This window comes from Nothoprocta perdicaria, unplaced genomic scaffold (genome assembly GCF_003342845.1).
Source record: "Nothoprocta perdicaria isolate Ctin4 unplaced genomic scaffold, notPer1 scaffold_113, whole genome shotgun sequence".
In the NCBI taxonomy this organism is placed as follows: Eukaryota; Metazoa; Chordata; class Aves; order Tinamiformes; family Tinamidae; genus Nothoprocta; species Nothoprocta perdicaria.
In genome coordinates, this window is record NW_020454239.1 from 1,210,302 (window position 1) to 1,225,106 (window position 14,805).

At 51.9% G+C, this 14,805-nt stretch overlaps 1 protein-coding gene across 1 annotated transcript; it reads left to right on the top strand.

Annotated features, from left to right (window-relative positions):
- Nucleotides 1–11,040: 11,040 nt before the first annotated feature.
- FOXB1 (forkhead box B1) lies at nucleotides 11,041–12,023 on the top strand. Its single transcript, XM_026052461.1, has one exon. The coding sequence runs from the start codon at nucleotides 11,061–11,063 to the stop codon at nucleotides 12,021–12,023; it is 963 nt and encodes a 320-aa protein (XP_025908246.1). The 5' UTR covers nucleotides 11,041–11,060.
- Nucleotides 12,024–14,805: the final 2,782 nt, after the last annotated feature.

Here is a 14,805-nt window from a genome sequence, read left to right on the forward strand (position 1 = left end):
CTTGAACACCCACTGGTAACAGGTACACACATGGATATGCCATTCTTAGAAGCTGCAAACCACCCAGGGACTGGATTGAGGCAGGAAGGATGAATATACATTAAGAGACTTTGCTGAAAAGTGTGGTACACACAGGGGAGGCTAAGCAGCATTTTACAACAGTCTCTYAGTAGAGCTCCCGTTCATTAAAGGGAGAATAATTCACAGGAAGTGGCTTCACRGTGGATCAACCACACAGGAGAGAAGGGAAATGATAATTTTGAGAAAGATATGCCCAAATACCACATTCTACCTTACAAATTCCAAATAGGTAAGTGCTATTTCCCCCCAGCCCTCCCATTGAGCTGTAGCATCTATCTAGTCTGAACAGCATAGAAGTATCRCTTAGGTACTAACTATGCCACCTTCTGTACATTTCTGGGTAAATGTACATTATCACGTTACTATATGATACAATTAGAAACATAATTTGGTTTACAAAGAAACTGACGACTACACTCAGGGCTCACTGACCATCATCACTAATCTGGGCAACTCATTGCTGTTATGAAAACTGAAATGTTCTTTAGCAATGTTAATTATAACATAGAAAGGAAGATCACAGCATCGCTWAATATTTTACTGTTAACAAGATATCCTCATTTCACTGAAATGTGCCAGCTCTTTCTAGCATTCAGCCACAAAACTTCCCTATTTAAATTCATTTCTGAGGCACAACTCCGGTAGGTAGGATAGGCAAGTAGGTAAGAAGGAAACCATGTGGATCAAAACCCAGAGGCTGGTGCTCCATGCTGCACCGTGTGTTCTAATTATCGCGCTAAGTTACTGACCCTGCCTATGATCCTTTCCTCAGGAATGATGACAAGTTCAGCTCATTCCTTTCCGGAGTATGCTGCCTCTTTTTGAACTTGAGTTGCTGAGAGAGTTTATGAACAGAGCTGCTGTTTTATTTACTCTCAATTAATCATGCTCAACTGTAAACAAAGTGTCTGTTTTAGTTCTGCTGACAATTATCCACTTGTCAACATCTCCCTCAAGTACCTTCAGCATCTGGCAACAGCACAAAACGACTACATCAAAATGAACATTTTGTCTCAATAAAACGAAAGSCGTGTGGCAGGTTTTCATCTGTTTTCTAACCCATCAGCAGTCAAGCTATATTGTAACTAATGCAGCCAGACCATTTTGTATGGAGCATTTATTTACAAATCGGGGAGGATCTTGAATTTCAAAGCCAAAGTTTGTTTACCTTAGTAGGGCAGAACTAATGGGAGATGCTAGGGAAGTGCTGAGGACCCCAGAAGAGCCGCCCCTCAGAGGAGGAAGAGGGTCCTGGGGGATGCCAGCTAGGGCAGGAGGCAGAGGCCTCCTGTGAGCCTCTCCCTGCCGGAAGGGCTGCCCCAGCCTTGCTGCAGCCACTTCACTGCAAGTTGGAAGTAGAAAATGTTTCTGCACCTTGTGCTGCTCAATACATCCTAGCGCAAATGCAAATCACTTTCCAGTCCTTTCTCAAACATTCCAGTACAAAATGAAAGTCTTTCCACTCCTTCTTCCACAGCTGTGGTTTTCTTCAGTGCCTTGAGCTCCCTTGCTGGTTTGAATTCTCCCATTTTAACCTTTAAAATATAATTACTCCAATTAGCTCAAAAGCCTTCCTGCACTTTTAACACAACCAGCCAGCCTCACACCTAAACTGCCAGCTCCAAAGTGAGCTCCCAATAGCGCAGCGGCCTGCTGGGTGCTGGTGGGTGAAAAGGACCCTCCCCGGGCAGGTGAGGGAGGCACCGCCAGCCCTTCCGTGGCTCCAGGCCACCCTGTGCATGGGCAAGGAACCTGCCCTGGGCTGGGCTTTGGTCAGAGCATCTCCTCACCCCAAAAGCACAACAACAGGGCACACCAAAGGTCAGTTTACCTCACGTTTTCCACCTCCATTGAACTCCAACCTTGCTCTCACCAAACCAAAAGTGAAGCATCCAAGTTCACAGAAAGCTTTCTCACCTCGGGCCCTCTGCCTAACAGCTGAGCTTTTCTCCCCCCTTGGAAAGCATAGCACTGCTATGGGGATGCAGGGATGTTTTTYTTTCCCTCGAAAGCAGCCCAAAGGAAGCAGATAGGGCAAAGGCAGAGGGCACCCAGCTCCACAGGGGGGCACCCCGGGCCRTACTGCACACCAGGCAGCAGCTCAACAGGGGTGGGGGCAGCGGCTCCCGGCCGCGGGCTGCTCACCCTGACAAAAGCCAATCAACTCAGATCACTCTAATTGATTTTAATGAACTCGCGCTTCTGGTGTCCACGCGTTAATGAGTGCCCCGAGCCAGCGGCGGGCTGAAGGCAGCCGGGCCACCGCTCCCCGCCTCTGCTTCCGTGCCCGCGCAGCACCACTCAGCCCTGGCGCTGCCCGGCCCGGCCCGGCCAGAGCTGGGCCGCCCGCCGCCCCTTTAACCTCCTCATCTGCGCACAATTAATTGAGATATCTTTTATACTTGATGTGTTGTAAAATTAATGCCTAATTTATGTAATTAGTCAATTAACTGTAATTCCAGCATATGGCTCCAAATGCCCGGAAGGTGTTCTTGTTTCCCAGGTACTTATTTTGATGTCATGAAATGCAGCTAATTAATTTTACATGCATATTAATTTCGGATCTACTTAGCAGCTCCCTTTGTGAAGGCAGATTTAATATTTGTCTTTCTAACCTTTCTGGGCAAATTCCACACTCAGTATTGAAAGGAAGGTGACTTTTAAAACACATTTCCAGCGCTTTCCCTTTCCTCGGCGGAGCCTCTCCTGACACCAGGTCGAAGCCTCCTGTGTGAAGACGCGCGAGGGCTGATTATCCACAGCTTCCCGCACATCTGTAGCTGTCGCAGGATACAGCTATTGAATTTAAATCTGATTAATATTTAATATTAAACATTTCTGAGGGAATTTTTGTTTGTTTTTTGCAAAGCACAATATCCCACGGACATTTTTTAAATAACTGCTCTTAATACAATGCTCCTTGGAAAAAAAAATGAGAATTCAAGTATTGCCTAATTAGAAAATGAGTGTAATCCTGCGAACCTGCTCGCTGCCTTCTGCTCTGCGCCCTTCTCCTGCTTGTGCTGATAAAGGGAAGCAGCTTCCGCGGAGCCAGCGCGGATGGGTGTGGTGGAATGGGTGCAGTTCCTGCTCTGCCTCCTTTCCAAAGAGCCCGCATGGAATCTGTCCAGGAACCCAGGAAGGAGGAGATCACTCCTCTTCTTCCGGCACACTGCGCAGAGACTAAGGGGTTAATCGCATCGTGAGCTTCTCCACTCCCGAGACGTGGAGGAGAAAGTTAAAAAAAAAAAAAAAACACGAAAGCCGCAGCTTATACTAGAAATTCCAAGCTAGAGCCTCTCTCCCTTTGCTGAAGCCGCACTAATTGCAATATTAGAGTTATCTCTAGGGTTGCAGGAAATAAAAATGTATCTAGTTCACGACTACAAAATGCAGCGCGCGCGGAGTGCGGGCGGAGCGCGGGCGGCAGCTTGCGGAGCTCTCTACGCAAGTGCTGTGGCGTCATAAAACTTTTATCCCTCTTTCTGGATAAATTAATGAACAATTTAATTAATAAAATCAGAGAGTAGTGTAAGTGCTATGATAATGAAGTTAAATGAGCGCGCAGTAAAATATTCACTAATCCAGCACATTGGCAAATGCCCCCTTAATTCTGCTTAGCATTAAAAGGGTTTCGAGCACCATAATGAGATTCCTCTGTCTGCTAATTAATTGACACTCTTCTGAATATTCATATGTACTAGCACCAATACGTTCCTAATTGCACAGCGGAATGGATCTCAGAGGAAAGTAAATCGCCACAGACTTAATTAAAATAATGTATGCCAGATCCAGTGCGCTGGAGATGAGACGTTTTCCATCAAGCAAGATAAGAAAGTGGCACCTGGTTGGTAGCGAAAAATGAGGAGAAAATCTTTATCTCTCCCCAGGTGAAATCAGGAGGGGCGCGAGCGCTAAGCGCCTTCCCTGGGACTCGGCGAAGGCCTCACCCCCGGTGGAGGTGCCGGCTGCGCGGAGCGGGGCGGCCCCTGCGCGCAGGCGGGAGAGCTGGTCAGGGATGCCCTCTACAGAGGCGAGCGGGGACAGCGGCTGCTGTCCTCGGCGCGCCGCGGGAGGAGGAGGAGGGCGGACGGGAGCACCGCGTTACGAAACTTTTCCTGAAGGGAACCGCATGCCTCTAAGCGCGGTTTGTGGAGGCTCGTGCCTCGCCTCTCCACACCAATGCTCGGAGCCAGTACCTTACATTCCCGTTTCACTCCGGCTTTCCCTGCGAGGCGAGCGCGGGCCGCCGCGGCTGGTCGCTCTCACCACCAGCCCGGGAGAGGAAAGGGAAAAATGGTTCCTTGGAAAGGACAGCTTTAAAAAAAATCACCACAGGTTAAAAACTGGAAAGAGTTTATCTGCAGACATACAAATGCATATTTATTATACACATGTAGGCATTAACAATGTAAATTACACCGCCAGCACTTGCTGGTTGTTTATTCATTAGATCTTTAGAAAATCTACATTGCCTGCAGATAGCGGGATGATAATGTGAAATACACAAGCCGTTTACCCAGGCAGCCCCGCGCAGCCCCGCGCGACGCCGGCGACAGGTGGGCGGGCCGGGTCCCGCGCCCGCGGAGGACGCGGCGGCCTCTCTAGCGCCCGCTCCGCCAACGCGCCCGCCACATGCGAGGGCCGCGGCCAGCTCGGGCTGCTGCCGGCGCCTCAGGTTTGCAGGTGGTGGCCGAGAGAACGAGTGTGGAAGGAAACGCTTCCCATGCAAAGAAATGCGAGGAAAAGGATCCCGGCTATCTCCCTTTCACTCCCGTGCAAAAGCTCCCCTCGCTAAAGGAAGGGCGAAAGAGAGGGGGGGAAAAAAAAAAAARAAAAAAAAAAAAAAAAAGAAAACCACTCTTTCCTCTTTAGCCGATTAAATGCTATACGACCACAGTTATCGCTCAGTAATAAAGGCGAAGGAAAAAAAAAAAACATAAGGGAAGAAATCGCTGCAGGGAAATCTTGTCTAAAGTTAGATCCAAAGCACCTCTTCCAGGAATGAAATATTAAAGAAGGTTAATATGTTTCTGGCTGCCAAGCGGCGGATAGATGGGAGGCAGGAGCGCGGCTCCCGGTGCGAGGGGGCGGCCGCGGAGCTGCAGGTCGCACGGCCGGGCGCGGGGCCGCCCGGGGGGCCCGGCCGAGCCAGGCAGCGGCCCCGTCCCCGCGGCGGGCGGCCCGGCCTCCCCTGCGGGCGCGTTGTGGGTGGCGGCGTGGAGGGGCAGCGCGCACGGTCACACAGCCCGGGACCCGCCGCCGCATGGCCTTAGAGCGAGACGTTAAAGATCTGCTGGTAAACGTGCCTCTGGGCAGCAGAGAAATCGGCGCTTCCAAAGTTCAGACCCCAATTAACTGCCGACTTCTTAAAGGCTTCACACAATGGGGGAAACGTTTCCCTTAACGTTAGAGTTAGTCTGGGTTCCGCTAGCGGCTCCTACATTGGGTTTTAAAGAGCGGACAATGAGGATAGCGTGCACTCCAGTACTCCTGAGGGTGCAGCCTCCACATGAGCAACTATCACAGAAACCACCTCACAACGTCGGGGTTACTGCTAACTTTGAAGTCTTTTGAAGGTGCTTTTGCTTGGCGCCTCAGAGCCGCAATTCGGGGAAGAGCTGCAGTCCCTGTGTGGTTTGCACACCTTTCTGCACAGGGAAAAGGGGACCTTACCCTTAGAATCTACCTTCTTTCTTGTTTTGTGCCGAACAGCAAGACAAGAACTGACTGGGGAAGAAAGCACCAGTGAGATGAGCACGGCTTCGACAAAACCTGATGATTTTTATATACATATATATATATATACACAATTATCAAACTCAATTTCTTCTTTTTTTCTTTCCTCTTTTTTTTTTCTTTTTTTTTTTAATGGTAAAAAGAAAGAAGGAAAAAAAAAAGAATAAGAAAATCAAGTTTGCTCCACCCAACTATTAACCAAAACACAATACCTTTTTCTGGGTGGTACTGCACAGAAGTTGATTCAGTTTTGACAATGTTGTTTAGCTATCATTTGCTATTTTGAATGAATGGGAGCAATCCCCCTTTTTACAACAGTTGTTTCCTATTATGGAGAGGTGCAGCAGTTGAGGGCAGACATGTGAAAGTGGCTGTTTGATTCCCTTTTTCATCCCTCTGACCCTGCCTTTGTCCCTCCTCACCCTGGGAATGTCACGCCTCACTACTTCACTTTGAGATGCTCTAGAAAGTGGCTTTGTTATTCCCTTTTAGACATACACGAAATTGTTCTCATTCCCCCTGCTGTAAAAGATACTTCAAATTGGGACTCGGTTCACAAGTGCAATGCAATTTGGCTTAGCTCAACCTTTGTTCTGCTTGTACAAATGACCAAACAGTGCACACATTATACAGTTGATCTACTGCTCCCTTTACACCAGAGTTAGGGGCTGGGAGAAAAGCAAGTTAATCCCTTCAATACTAAGGTGGCATTTTCAATATTTCCTACAATGTGAAAAAGAGAAGAGAGGGTTGCCTGAAATGCGACATTTATTTAAAAGAGAAGATTAAAAAAGAGAAAGTTTGCGAGGCCTCACCTGGAACTTCTCTAAATAAATAAATAAATAAGCAAATAAACGAATCAACAACCCCTGTAAGTTCCAAGACATGCTCGGGGAAGGAAAGACTTTCCTGGAGAGCCTGGCTTTGAACACACTAACCTGGAGCTCAAGGGGGGSCCGCGGCAACAGAACGGGGCTCAGGCACCCCTCGGGTACAGGCGCCGGCGGCTGGGAGCGGGGGGGCGCGGAGGCTGCGCATCCGCGCGGGCAGTTTGCAGCTAGCCCCGGCGGCAGGTGGAGCGCRCAAGGTAGCGCGGCTTCGCCCGGACCCCGGCCCGCTGGGACGGACGAGCCCTCTCCAGGCCCGGGGAAGCTGGAGCCGAGGGCAGGGAGCATCAGACTCGAAGGCAGGCGGGGAACGGGCCCGTCGGCCCCACCACCTGCGGTCGAAGGAAGGTGGCCTGAAGCGCGCCGCAACCGAGCAAGGGCCCAGGCCGTTGGCGGTGCTCGAAGGCCCGGCGGGGCAGGCGGGCARGACGCGGGGACCCCGGGCGGCGGCGAGGCCAGGTCCGGGGCCACCGCCGGGCCGAGCCCGCCCCGCGGGCACAAAGGGCCCCGCACAGCCAGGGAACGGGGTTTGAGGAGCAAGTCTCGCTGCGCGCTGACAGGCAGGGCGAGTTTGTTTAGTGCTCAGCGCGAAAGGAACAAAATCCCTTTGAAAGGCGCTAAGCACTTTCACGCCAAAGTGGCAGATTTGGGAAAGAATGTGCGACGGGACAAAGGCGGCCACGCTGCGGCGCGGTTCCCAGCGCGGCGCTCCGCACCCGCGTCCAGGGGCAGCGCGGCGCCCGGCGCGCCCTGCTCCCCACCGGTCCCCGGGAAAACGGAACCGCTACAATAAATACATAAATTAATAAATAAAAATCAGAGAGCGAGGCTCAGGCGAAAGACGGACGCGAGCGGCAGCCCGGAGTTGACTTTGCAAAACGGGGAAGCTCGCTCCGAGCGCGGCATTGTGTCGCGCAGCCTAGGAAACTCTAAGAAGCGGGTACTTCCCCCCTCGCTTCTCTTTTCTCCCAACTGGTTTGTAAATATTAACAAGGTTGTGCGAGCTATTCTTTGGCACCGCGCGGATTTCTTTTTTCTTTTTCTTTTTTCTTTTTTTTCTTTTTTTTTTTTTTTTTTTTTTTGTATCCCTGGAAAACTTCTTGGCTTCTCCCCAGCCCTTCTCGCACTCCTCCTCTCTGCAAAAAGCACACCTGCCGCCAGCCACAAGGATTCAAAATCAATATTGTATTTGTCACTTTTCTGTCTGCTTTTCCTCTCTCAACAGCCCCGTTTGCCACTGAAGCGAATTGTGGATTTATGGAGGAAAATTAGCATAAATTATTACCAAATCTGTAAACGTGTGTGGTCCTCCTTGTGGGAAAGGGGGCTATTGCGAACCTTCCATGCAGAAAGGTGGTCCGCGCCGGGTTCCTTGGAGAGACTGAATGGCTATTGCACGAAATAGATTTCCATTAGGTTTGCACATTGATATAATTGACTTATGTGTATTTTATACAGTTTTCCCAATACTTCCACTTCTTGCTTGAATTAGGCTTCAGAAAAACGTCTATTTGTTTTGGTTTTCTGTACAATGGATTTAGATTCACTTTGCAAGCATTCTTCTCGCCCCCTCTCCTCCTCTCATATGTCGGCTTTCGAAGTAAAAGGCAAAAGCTACAAGTTACCCTTAAACCCTCTATTGCCCAGCTCTGTCATGTGTTGCGTGTCATCTGTACGACAAGGTGAAACTTCGGGTCCGAGCGGCGGGGGCGCTTAGCGGACCCGAGCCCCCCCGCACACATTCCCCTGCATGGGGGAATCGGCCGCTTTCAACACCCCTCAATGGCATTCGCGGCACCAAACGACAACGGAAGTCGTGTTTTCTTTAACTTTACAGCTTAGAGGTTCCCGTTTGCGCTGGGACACGCCGTTAGTGGTTTTTTTTTTCCTTTCTTCCTTTCCTCAAAAGTAAATGATACCAGCAAAAGGAAGAAGAAAAGAATCTGTCAGCCTGTGGGGTTTAGCCCGTGCTRCTCCTGAGCTCTCGTTTGCACGAGGATTCCAAGAATGACCTGGGCTGAAACACAAATTCCAATCGAGGGAAAAAAAAGTGTATATGGGGGTCCTTAAACCTACTTACTTGGGGGTTCGTATTACGAAGCCATCAGCCCGCTGCCTTGGGGGACATGGGAGGAATTCGTACTGTCCTTGCTAAACTCCTAAGGGGCCCAGGAGTGGCTCCCCGCCGGCCGCCTTGCACGCAGAGGGCATATCCTCCTGCCCTGTCCTGCCCTGCCCGGCTCGCTCGCAGCTCAGCAGCCCCGCAGCTCGGAGCCCTGTTTTGCGCAGGGGACACGAGGCGAGTCGCCGTTTCCTCCCCGGCTCTCGCTAAACGGCACCGTACCGGCCTGGGACCGAGGGCAGCCGCAGTGCAACGAGGGCGACCTCCTTTAGCGACCACACGTCGGGTTTAGGTGCGGCGGCAGAAGCGCTTTCCATCCGTGGCGGGAGTTCAGGGAGCCCCGCTCGATGAGAAGTGTCCCCCAGCGCGGCCGCTAATCCGCACGCAGAGCCACCTCGCAGGCGCCCGCTCCGCGCAGCCAGCCCGAGCGGGCGCTCCCTCCCCCATGCCGCCTATTTTTGCTGAATTAAGAAGGTGACATTATTCTTTTCTTCAAGTACTTCTGTTAATATTGAAAAACGTGCGCTTGCATTTCAAGCGGGCGCGCTCAGCCCCGGTAGCCATTTCAATATTAATGAAATTGTTTAATCTCCTAAATTCATCGTGTTTAAGTTACGTTTTGGTGAGTTATTGACCAGCTCCGAAAATATTGTTAATGGAGTGGTTGTGTATTCACAAAGGATTTTTTTTTCAGGGCTTGCCGTTCCTTGAGCCTATCCTTCATTCTGGCTCCAACGCGGCAGGATGCGCTCGGGAATACCCATCGCAGCAACGTGCCCCACCTTGCCTGGGCACCTGGCACCGCGGGTCCCGAGGCTGCTCCCCGCGGCCGCCTGGCAGCTAGGCGCTTGGCGGAGCGGCAGCCTCGGGATCGGGCCGGGSCGCCGGGGAAGGACGTGGTGCAGAGAAGGGGGCCGCTAGAGTGCTGGATACCCTGGCCACCCCCGCGGGAGCGGAGGCGCAGCGGACAGGAGCCTGCGCGGGGTCCACGCCCGGCCRGCTCGAAGTCGGCTTTCACGCTTTAGCCCCGCCGGGCTCGGGGACGTGCTCCGAGGCGCGGGCTGAGCGGGAAGCTSTGCCCGGGCGGGACGGAGCAGAGGCAGAGGCTCGGCTGCAGATGGCCAAGAGAAAGTCTCTCCTTACAGGAAAACGACTCGCCTTAAGTTAGCCAACAATACAAATCAGGTACAATACAGAACAAACAGAATACCAGAGCCGGGCCATTTCCATGTCAAACACCCCCCCTGCTCGGAAGCTCCTTTGGTACGTGTGAATTGAAGCCCAGGCTTCCTGAGCGGTGCGCAGCGAGGTTAGCGCGGACCTTCCCCGCGGCCGCTACTGGCTCCCGGCGCGCTGCGATCCCGCTCGCGGAGCCTCTGCATCCCTCGCCTTGTCTTCAAATGGAAATGATTCCTATTGGCCTAAGGTGTCCATGTAAATAGGTGTAAATGAAACCAGATTATGCCTTTCTCTGCAGCCCCCTCCTCCCGCTCCCCTCCCCCTCCTCCCAAGGCGATTGTCATATGATAGCGAAGAAGTGGCACATTAATGAAGCGCCTCTACAGGGGTCTTTTCTGCTCATGTCACCACATAAAACTATCAGATGGTTAGAGGAAGGACATGGAGGCAACTACTTAGCTCATCTCAGCTGCAGAGAAGCAAACAAGCCCCCGCTACAGCCCGGCTGCCGGGGGTGTAAAACAAGCTGATTCAGCCCGCGGAGTCGAGGGAGGGGTGTACGGGAGGATTCCCCAAACCGAGCCTGGCGCTGTCTCCTCGGGACTAAACGGAGCAGCGGCCGCGCAAGGAGGAGCGCCGCAGGACCGCGCCGGGAAACAGCCTCGACTCCCAGCTCCGTCCCGGATGCAGACTGACAACTTCCAGCAACTTTAAGGTGGGCAGATGTAGGGGCGGCATGGGGCGGGGGAGGGAGAGGCGGAGGGGAGAGGAAGGGAAGGAAAGGGAAAGAGAGGAGTCCCCTTCTCCTCCTTCCCAAGACCAAGAGGCAAAGGTAGTGCTCTGGTAATTCGGCGGGCTCCGGGCTGCGCGAGGCTGGGCCGGGGAGGATCCGGCGCTTCCCGGCGGCGCGGGGCTCTGCTCGGCCCCGGAGCGCCCCTTCTGCGTGTCCCCTCCCTGCGCCCCGGCCGCGCGTCTGGGCAAACCCTCCTGGGCTCACCCGCCCCCTCCCCGTGGCTGCCCCTCTGCAGATCTCTGCGGCTCCCCTAGCGAAGATGCCTCGCCCGGGCAGAAACACCTACAGTGACCAGAAGCCTCCCTACTCCTACATCTCCCTGACCGCTATGGCGATCCAGAGCTCCCCGGAAAAGATGCTGCCCCTGAGCGAGATCTACAAGTTCATCATGGACCGCTTCCCCTACTACCGAGAGAACACACAGCGCTGGCAGAACTCCCTGCGCCACAACCTCTCCTTCAACGACTGCTTCATCAAGATACCGCGGCGCCCCGACCAGCCAGGCAAGGGCAGCTTCTGGGCGCTGCACCCCAGCTGCGGGGACATGTTCGAGAACGGCAGCTTCCTGCGCCGCCGCAAGCGCTTCAAGGTGCTCAAGTCGGAGCACCTGGCGCCCAGCAAGCCGGCCGACGCGGCGCAGTACCTGCAGCAGCAGGCCAAGCTGCGCCTCAGCGCGCTGGCCGCCACCGGCACCCATCTGCCCCAGATGTCCACCTACAACCTCGGCGTGTCCCAGCCCTCCAGCTTTAAGCACCCCTTCGCCATCGAGAACATCATCGCCAGAGAGTACAAGATGCCCGGCGGACTCGCCTTTTCCACCATGCAGCCCATGCCGGCCGCCTACCCCCTCCCCAACCAGTTGACTACGGTGGGCAGCTCCATTGGCACGGGCTGGCCGCACATGTACAGCTCCGGCATGATCGACACCGCCACCCCCATCTCCATGGCCAGCAGCGAGTACAGCGCGTACGGCGTGCCCATCAAGCCGCTCTGCCACGGGGGGCAGACTCTGCCGGCCATTCCGGTGCCCATCAAGCCAACCCCCGCGGCGGTGCCGGCGCTGCCCGCGCTGCCCGCGCCCATCCCCACCATCCTCTCGAACTCGCCGCCCTCCTTGAGCCCCACGTCCTCGCAGACCGCCACCAGCCAGAGCAGCCCGGCCACCCCCAGCGAGACTCTCACGAGCCCGGCGCCCGCCCTGCACTCGGTGGCGGTGCACTGACCGCGGCCCCCGCGCCCTCCAAGTTTCCTCGCCACCCCCCTCCCGCTTCGCTCCTGCCTTCCTCTTCTCGCCTTCCCCGCTCTCCTCTTCTCCCTGCGAGCAGCGACGACGCCCCGCGCGAAGACGGGACTCGGCCGTCCATGTGAGCAGCTCTTGGCCGCGCTGTCGCGCAGCGTCCCGCGCTGTCGCGGCCGCAGGGCAGACTGCGCTCTGAGGGGCGCGAACCCCAACTGCCCCCGCAGTCCCACCTCTCCCGAGGCGCCTCAGGCACCGCGCTGCTGCGGCCAGTCCGGCGGAGCCGCGCCCGGCCCTGCCCGCTTCTCCCTTTGTCTGGCCAAGGGCAACCTTTCTACACGGGACCGCTCGTTAAAAGCGGAGACAGAGYGAGGGAGCTGCAGTCCCCGGCACGAGCGCAGCGACGCTTCCAGCCTCCAAGAAGCAAAGCGCGGGCAACGTCGAAGCGCCGGACAAGACGCGCTCGCCTTGCGCGTGTGCCYGCGCCTTGCTGCTCAGCACCCGCCTCGCTCCGAGTACCGGACTGGTGCCTACACGGGGAGGCCCGGGGCGCCCGCTGCGGCACCTGGGCTACCGGGAGCGCTGCCTGAAGCCCGCAGGCGGAAGGGAGAGAGAAGTTAACGGCTCTGGTGAACTCTRAGCAACTGTAGGGTTTGGGGAGCTGGGGGTTATTTTCCAATTTTGTAGCTATCTACTTCAGCCCTTAAAAACTACTTAATAATAAAAACCAATGTGCTACCAAGCACAAGAGCCAGCACAGCTTAGAAAAGCCGCCCCGGCCCCCAGCACACAGTGGAGATGCAGCAGGTGCCAAGTGCGCAGGGTCCGGAGCGCTGCGGCGCCGCGCGAGGGGCTGCGCAAACTGTAAATGCTTGTCTATAGGAATGAAGAGAACATGTGTAAAACGCACTTTTGTTTGATATTCTCCTTTCTAGTTTTAGGTAGTTTGCTGGAAACTGAACTGTTGTTCTGTTGTGAACTGCTTAAATTAAGGGAAAAAAAAAAAAGAAAAAAAATACCCACAAAACGCGTCAGTGTCTATCGAAGCTGTAAAGAAATTCCTTTTTAAACTTTTCTTTTTCCTGTACAGAATACGCATGACATTTTAAATATGCTGTTCTTGTTCCTAGCATGTATGTTTTAAGACAAAGGTTTAAAAAAAGTGTCTACGTTAAATTATGAACCTAGTCGTCCAAATAATATTTTCTCATTAAAATATGTAAATGCAGATTTAGTTTCTTATTTGTCTTTTGGAAGAGTTTACATGAGAAAATGGCATTAGTTCGTGAAAAAGGAACGTCATTATTTCAATATTTAGATAATCTATAGCATATTCACATGAGGTTGCTATAAAAACAACAATTCACATGTTAGACAAAACAGTCTTTATCGGTGAGTTACCGAGGAAATAATATAWTTTTTTTTCTGTGTTTTGCCTATATATATTCATGCATATATGCATTTTGATATCATATACAACGATACTGAATATATACACACACTGCATAAATGCATGTGTGGGTGCAGATTTATTGCTTGCTTACTCCTAGTTAGATTTCTCTAGGATGGATAAAAATCAGTGAAATTTTACAATATAGGGTGAACAAAAACCAACCAAACAAAAACTAACAAAAAATACAAAAAAAAAAAAAACCTAACAAAAGAAAACTTGATTTTTTTTAACTTTTAAGGCTCTGGATATTAAATTTTTGTCTTTTTTTTTTTTTYTTTTYTTACAAGCAAGAGGCATACAAAAACCTCTTTTTTTTTTTCTAGGTTAAACCCAGAAAACTGCAGTCTTTTAGTTGTGATTTATGTCTCCTAAAGCAGGATTAATTAATTCAACTACTGTTATTATTTCCTCCTCTTTATTAATCATGGTTTTTAAAAGTGGCAGGTTGGAAGCTCTAACACTGAACAGTTTATTCATTTTTCTGTAAACCAATATAGTGCCACTTTTTAAAAGTAAGGTCAATGCAGTGACAAGGGAACTTGGACCCCGAGCACCTTCCTAGGGGGGCTCTTCTATTCTTGCAGGGATCTTGCAGGGATTCTGCAATTGTGGGAAAAGATACAGGTAATCTAGCGAAATTAGTAAATTGGTCTGCACTAACAAAACAGTCATAGGACAACCGGATACTTAAAGGCTTATTAAAAAGGAACCACCATTGTATTCTAATGAACGCAGAGGCTTCGCTAATTCTACCTCCGGGATTTGAAGGAGATTTATCCCTGCCTGATCGCGATMTGAATTTCTGGACCATAAACAGAGCAAGTAGCACCCCCGTTTCTCTCACTACTTATAGCGAGAGTTTTCAGATTCGTGTAGAGAGCAATTAATCCGGTTGCGATTTTTTTTTTTTAAGAGGATGGATCCCACACACAGGAGGGAAAAAAAAGGTGGAAAATACATGAATCATTGGGCTGATTAAAATGCATGAAGCTGCTAAAGCTTGTCAGATGGGGGACAACTGAACTCATTCATCAAGTCCAACCCACGATTATATCAACACGATCAGCTAAAGAAAGCACTCAAAACTTATCACCAGATCAATGGACACATAACTCGAGAAACTTTTCTTAAATAGGCGACGACCTACATTTTTAAGCGAGGAGGATTTTCTTCTTTGCCTTCCTATGTCCTAAGACATAGCAGTTAGATCCTCAAAGACGAAATGAGAGCTCGGCTAAGAAGATGAAGCCGCGCTTTTAAAATTCTCCAGTAATCAGCTGAGATAATGAGCTGAAAAGCCTGTGCCCCAAAGCT

Excerpts from the sequence above, each read along its gene's own strand:
- FOXB1 (XM_026052461.1), top strand. The coding sequence starts at position 11,061 with ATGCCTCGCCCGGGCAGAAACACCTACAGTGACCAGAAGCCTCCCTAC.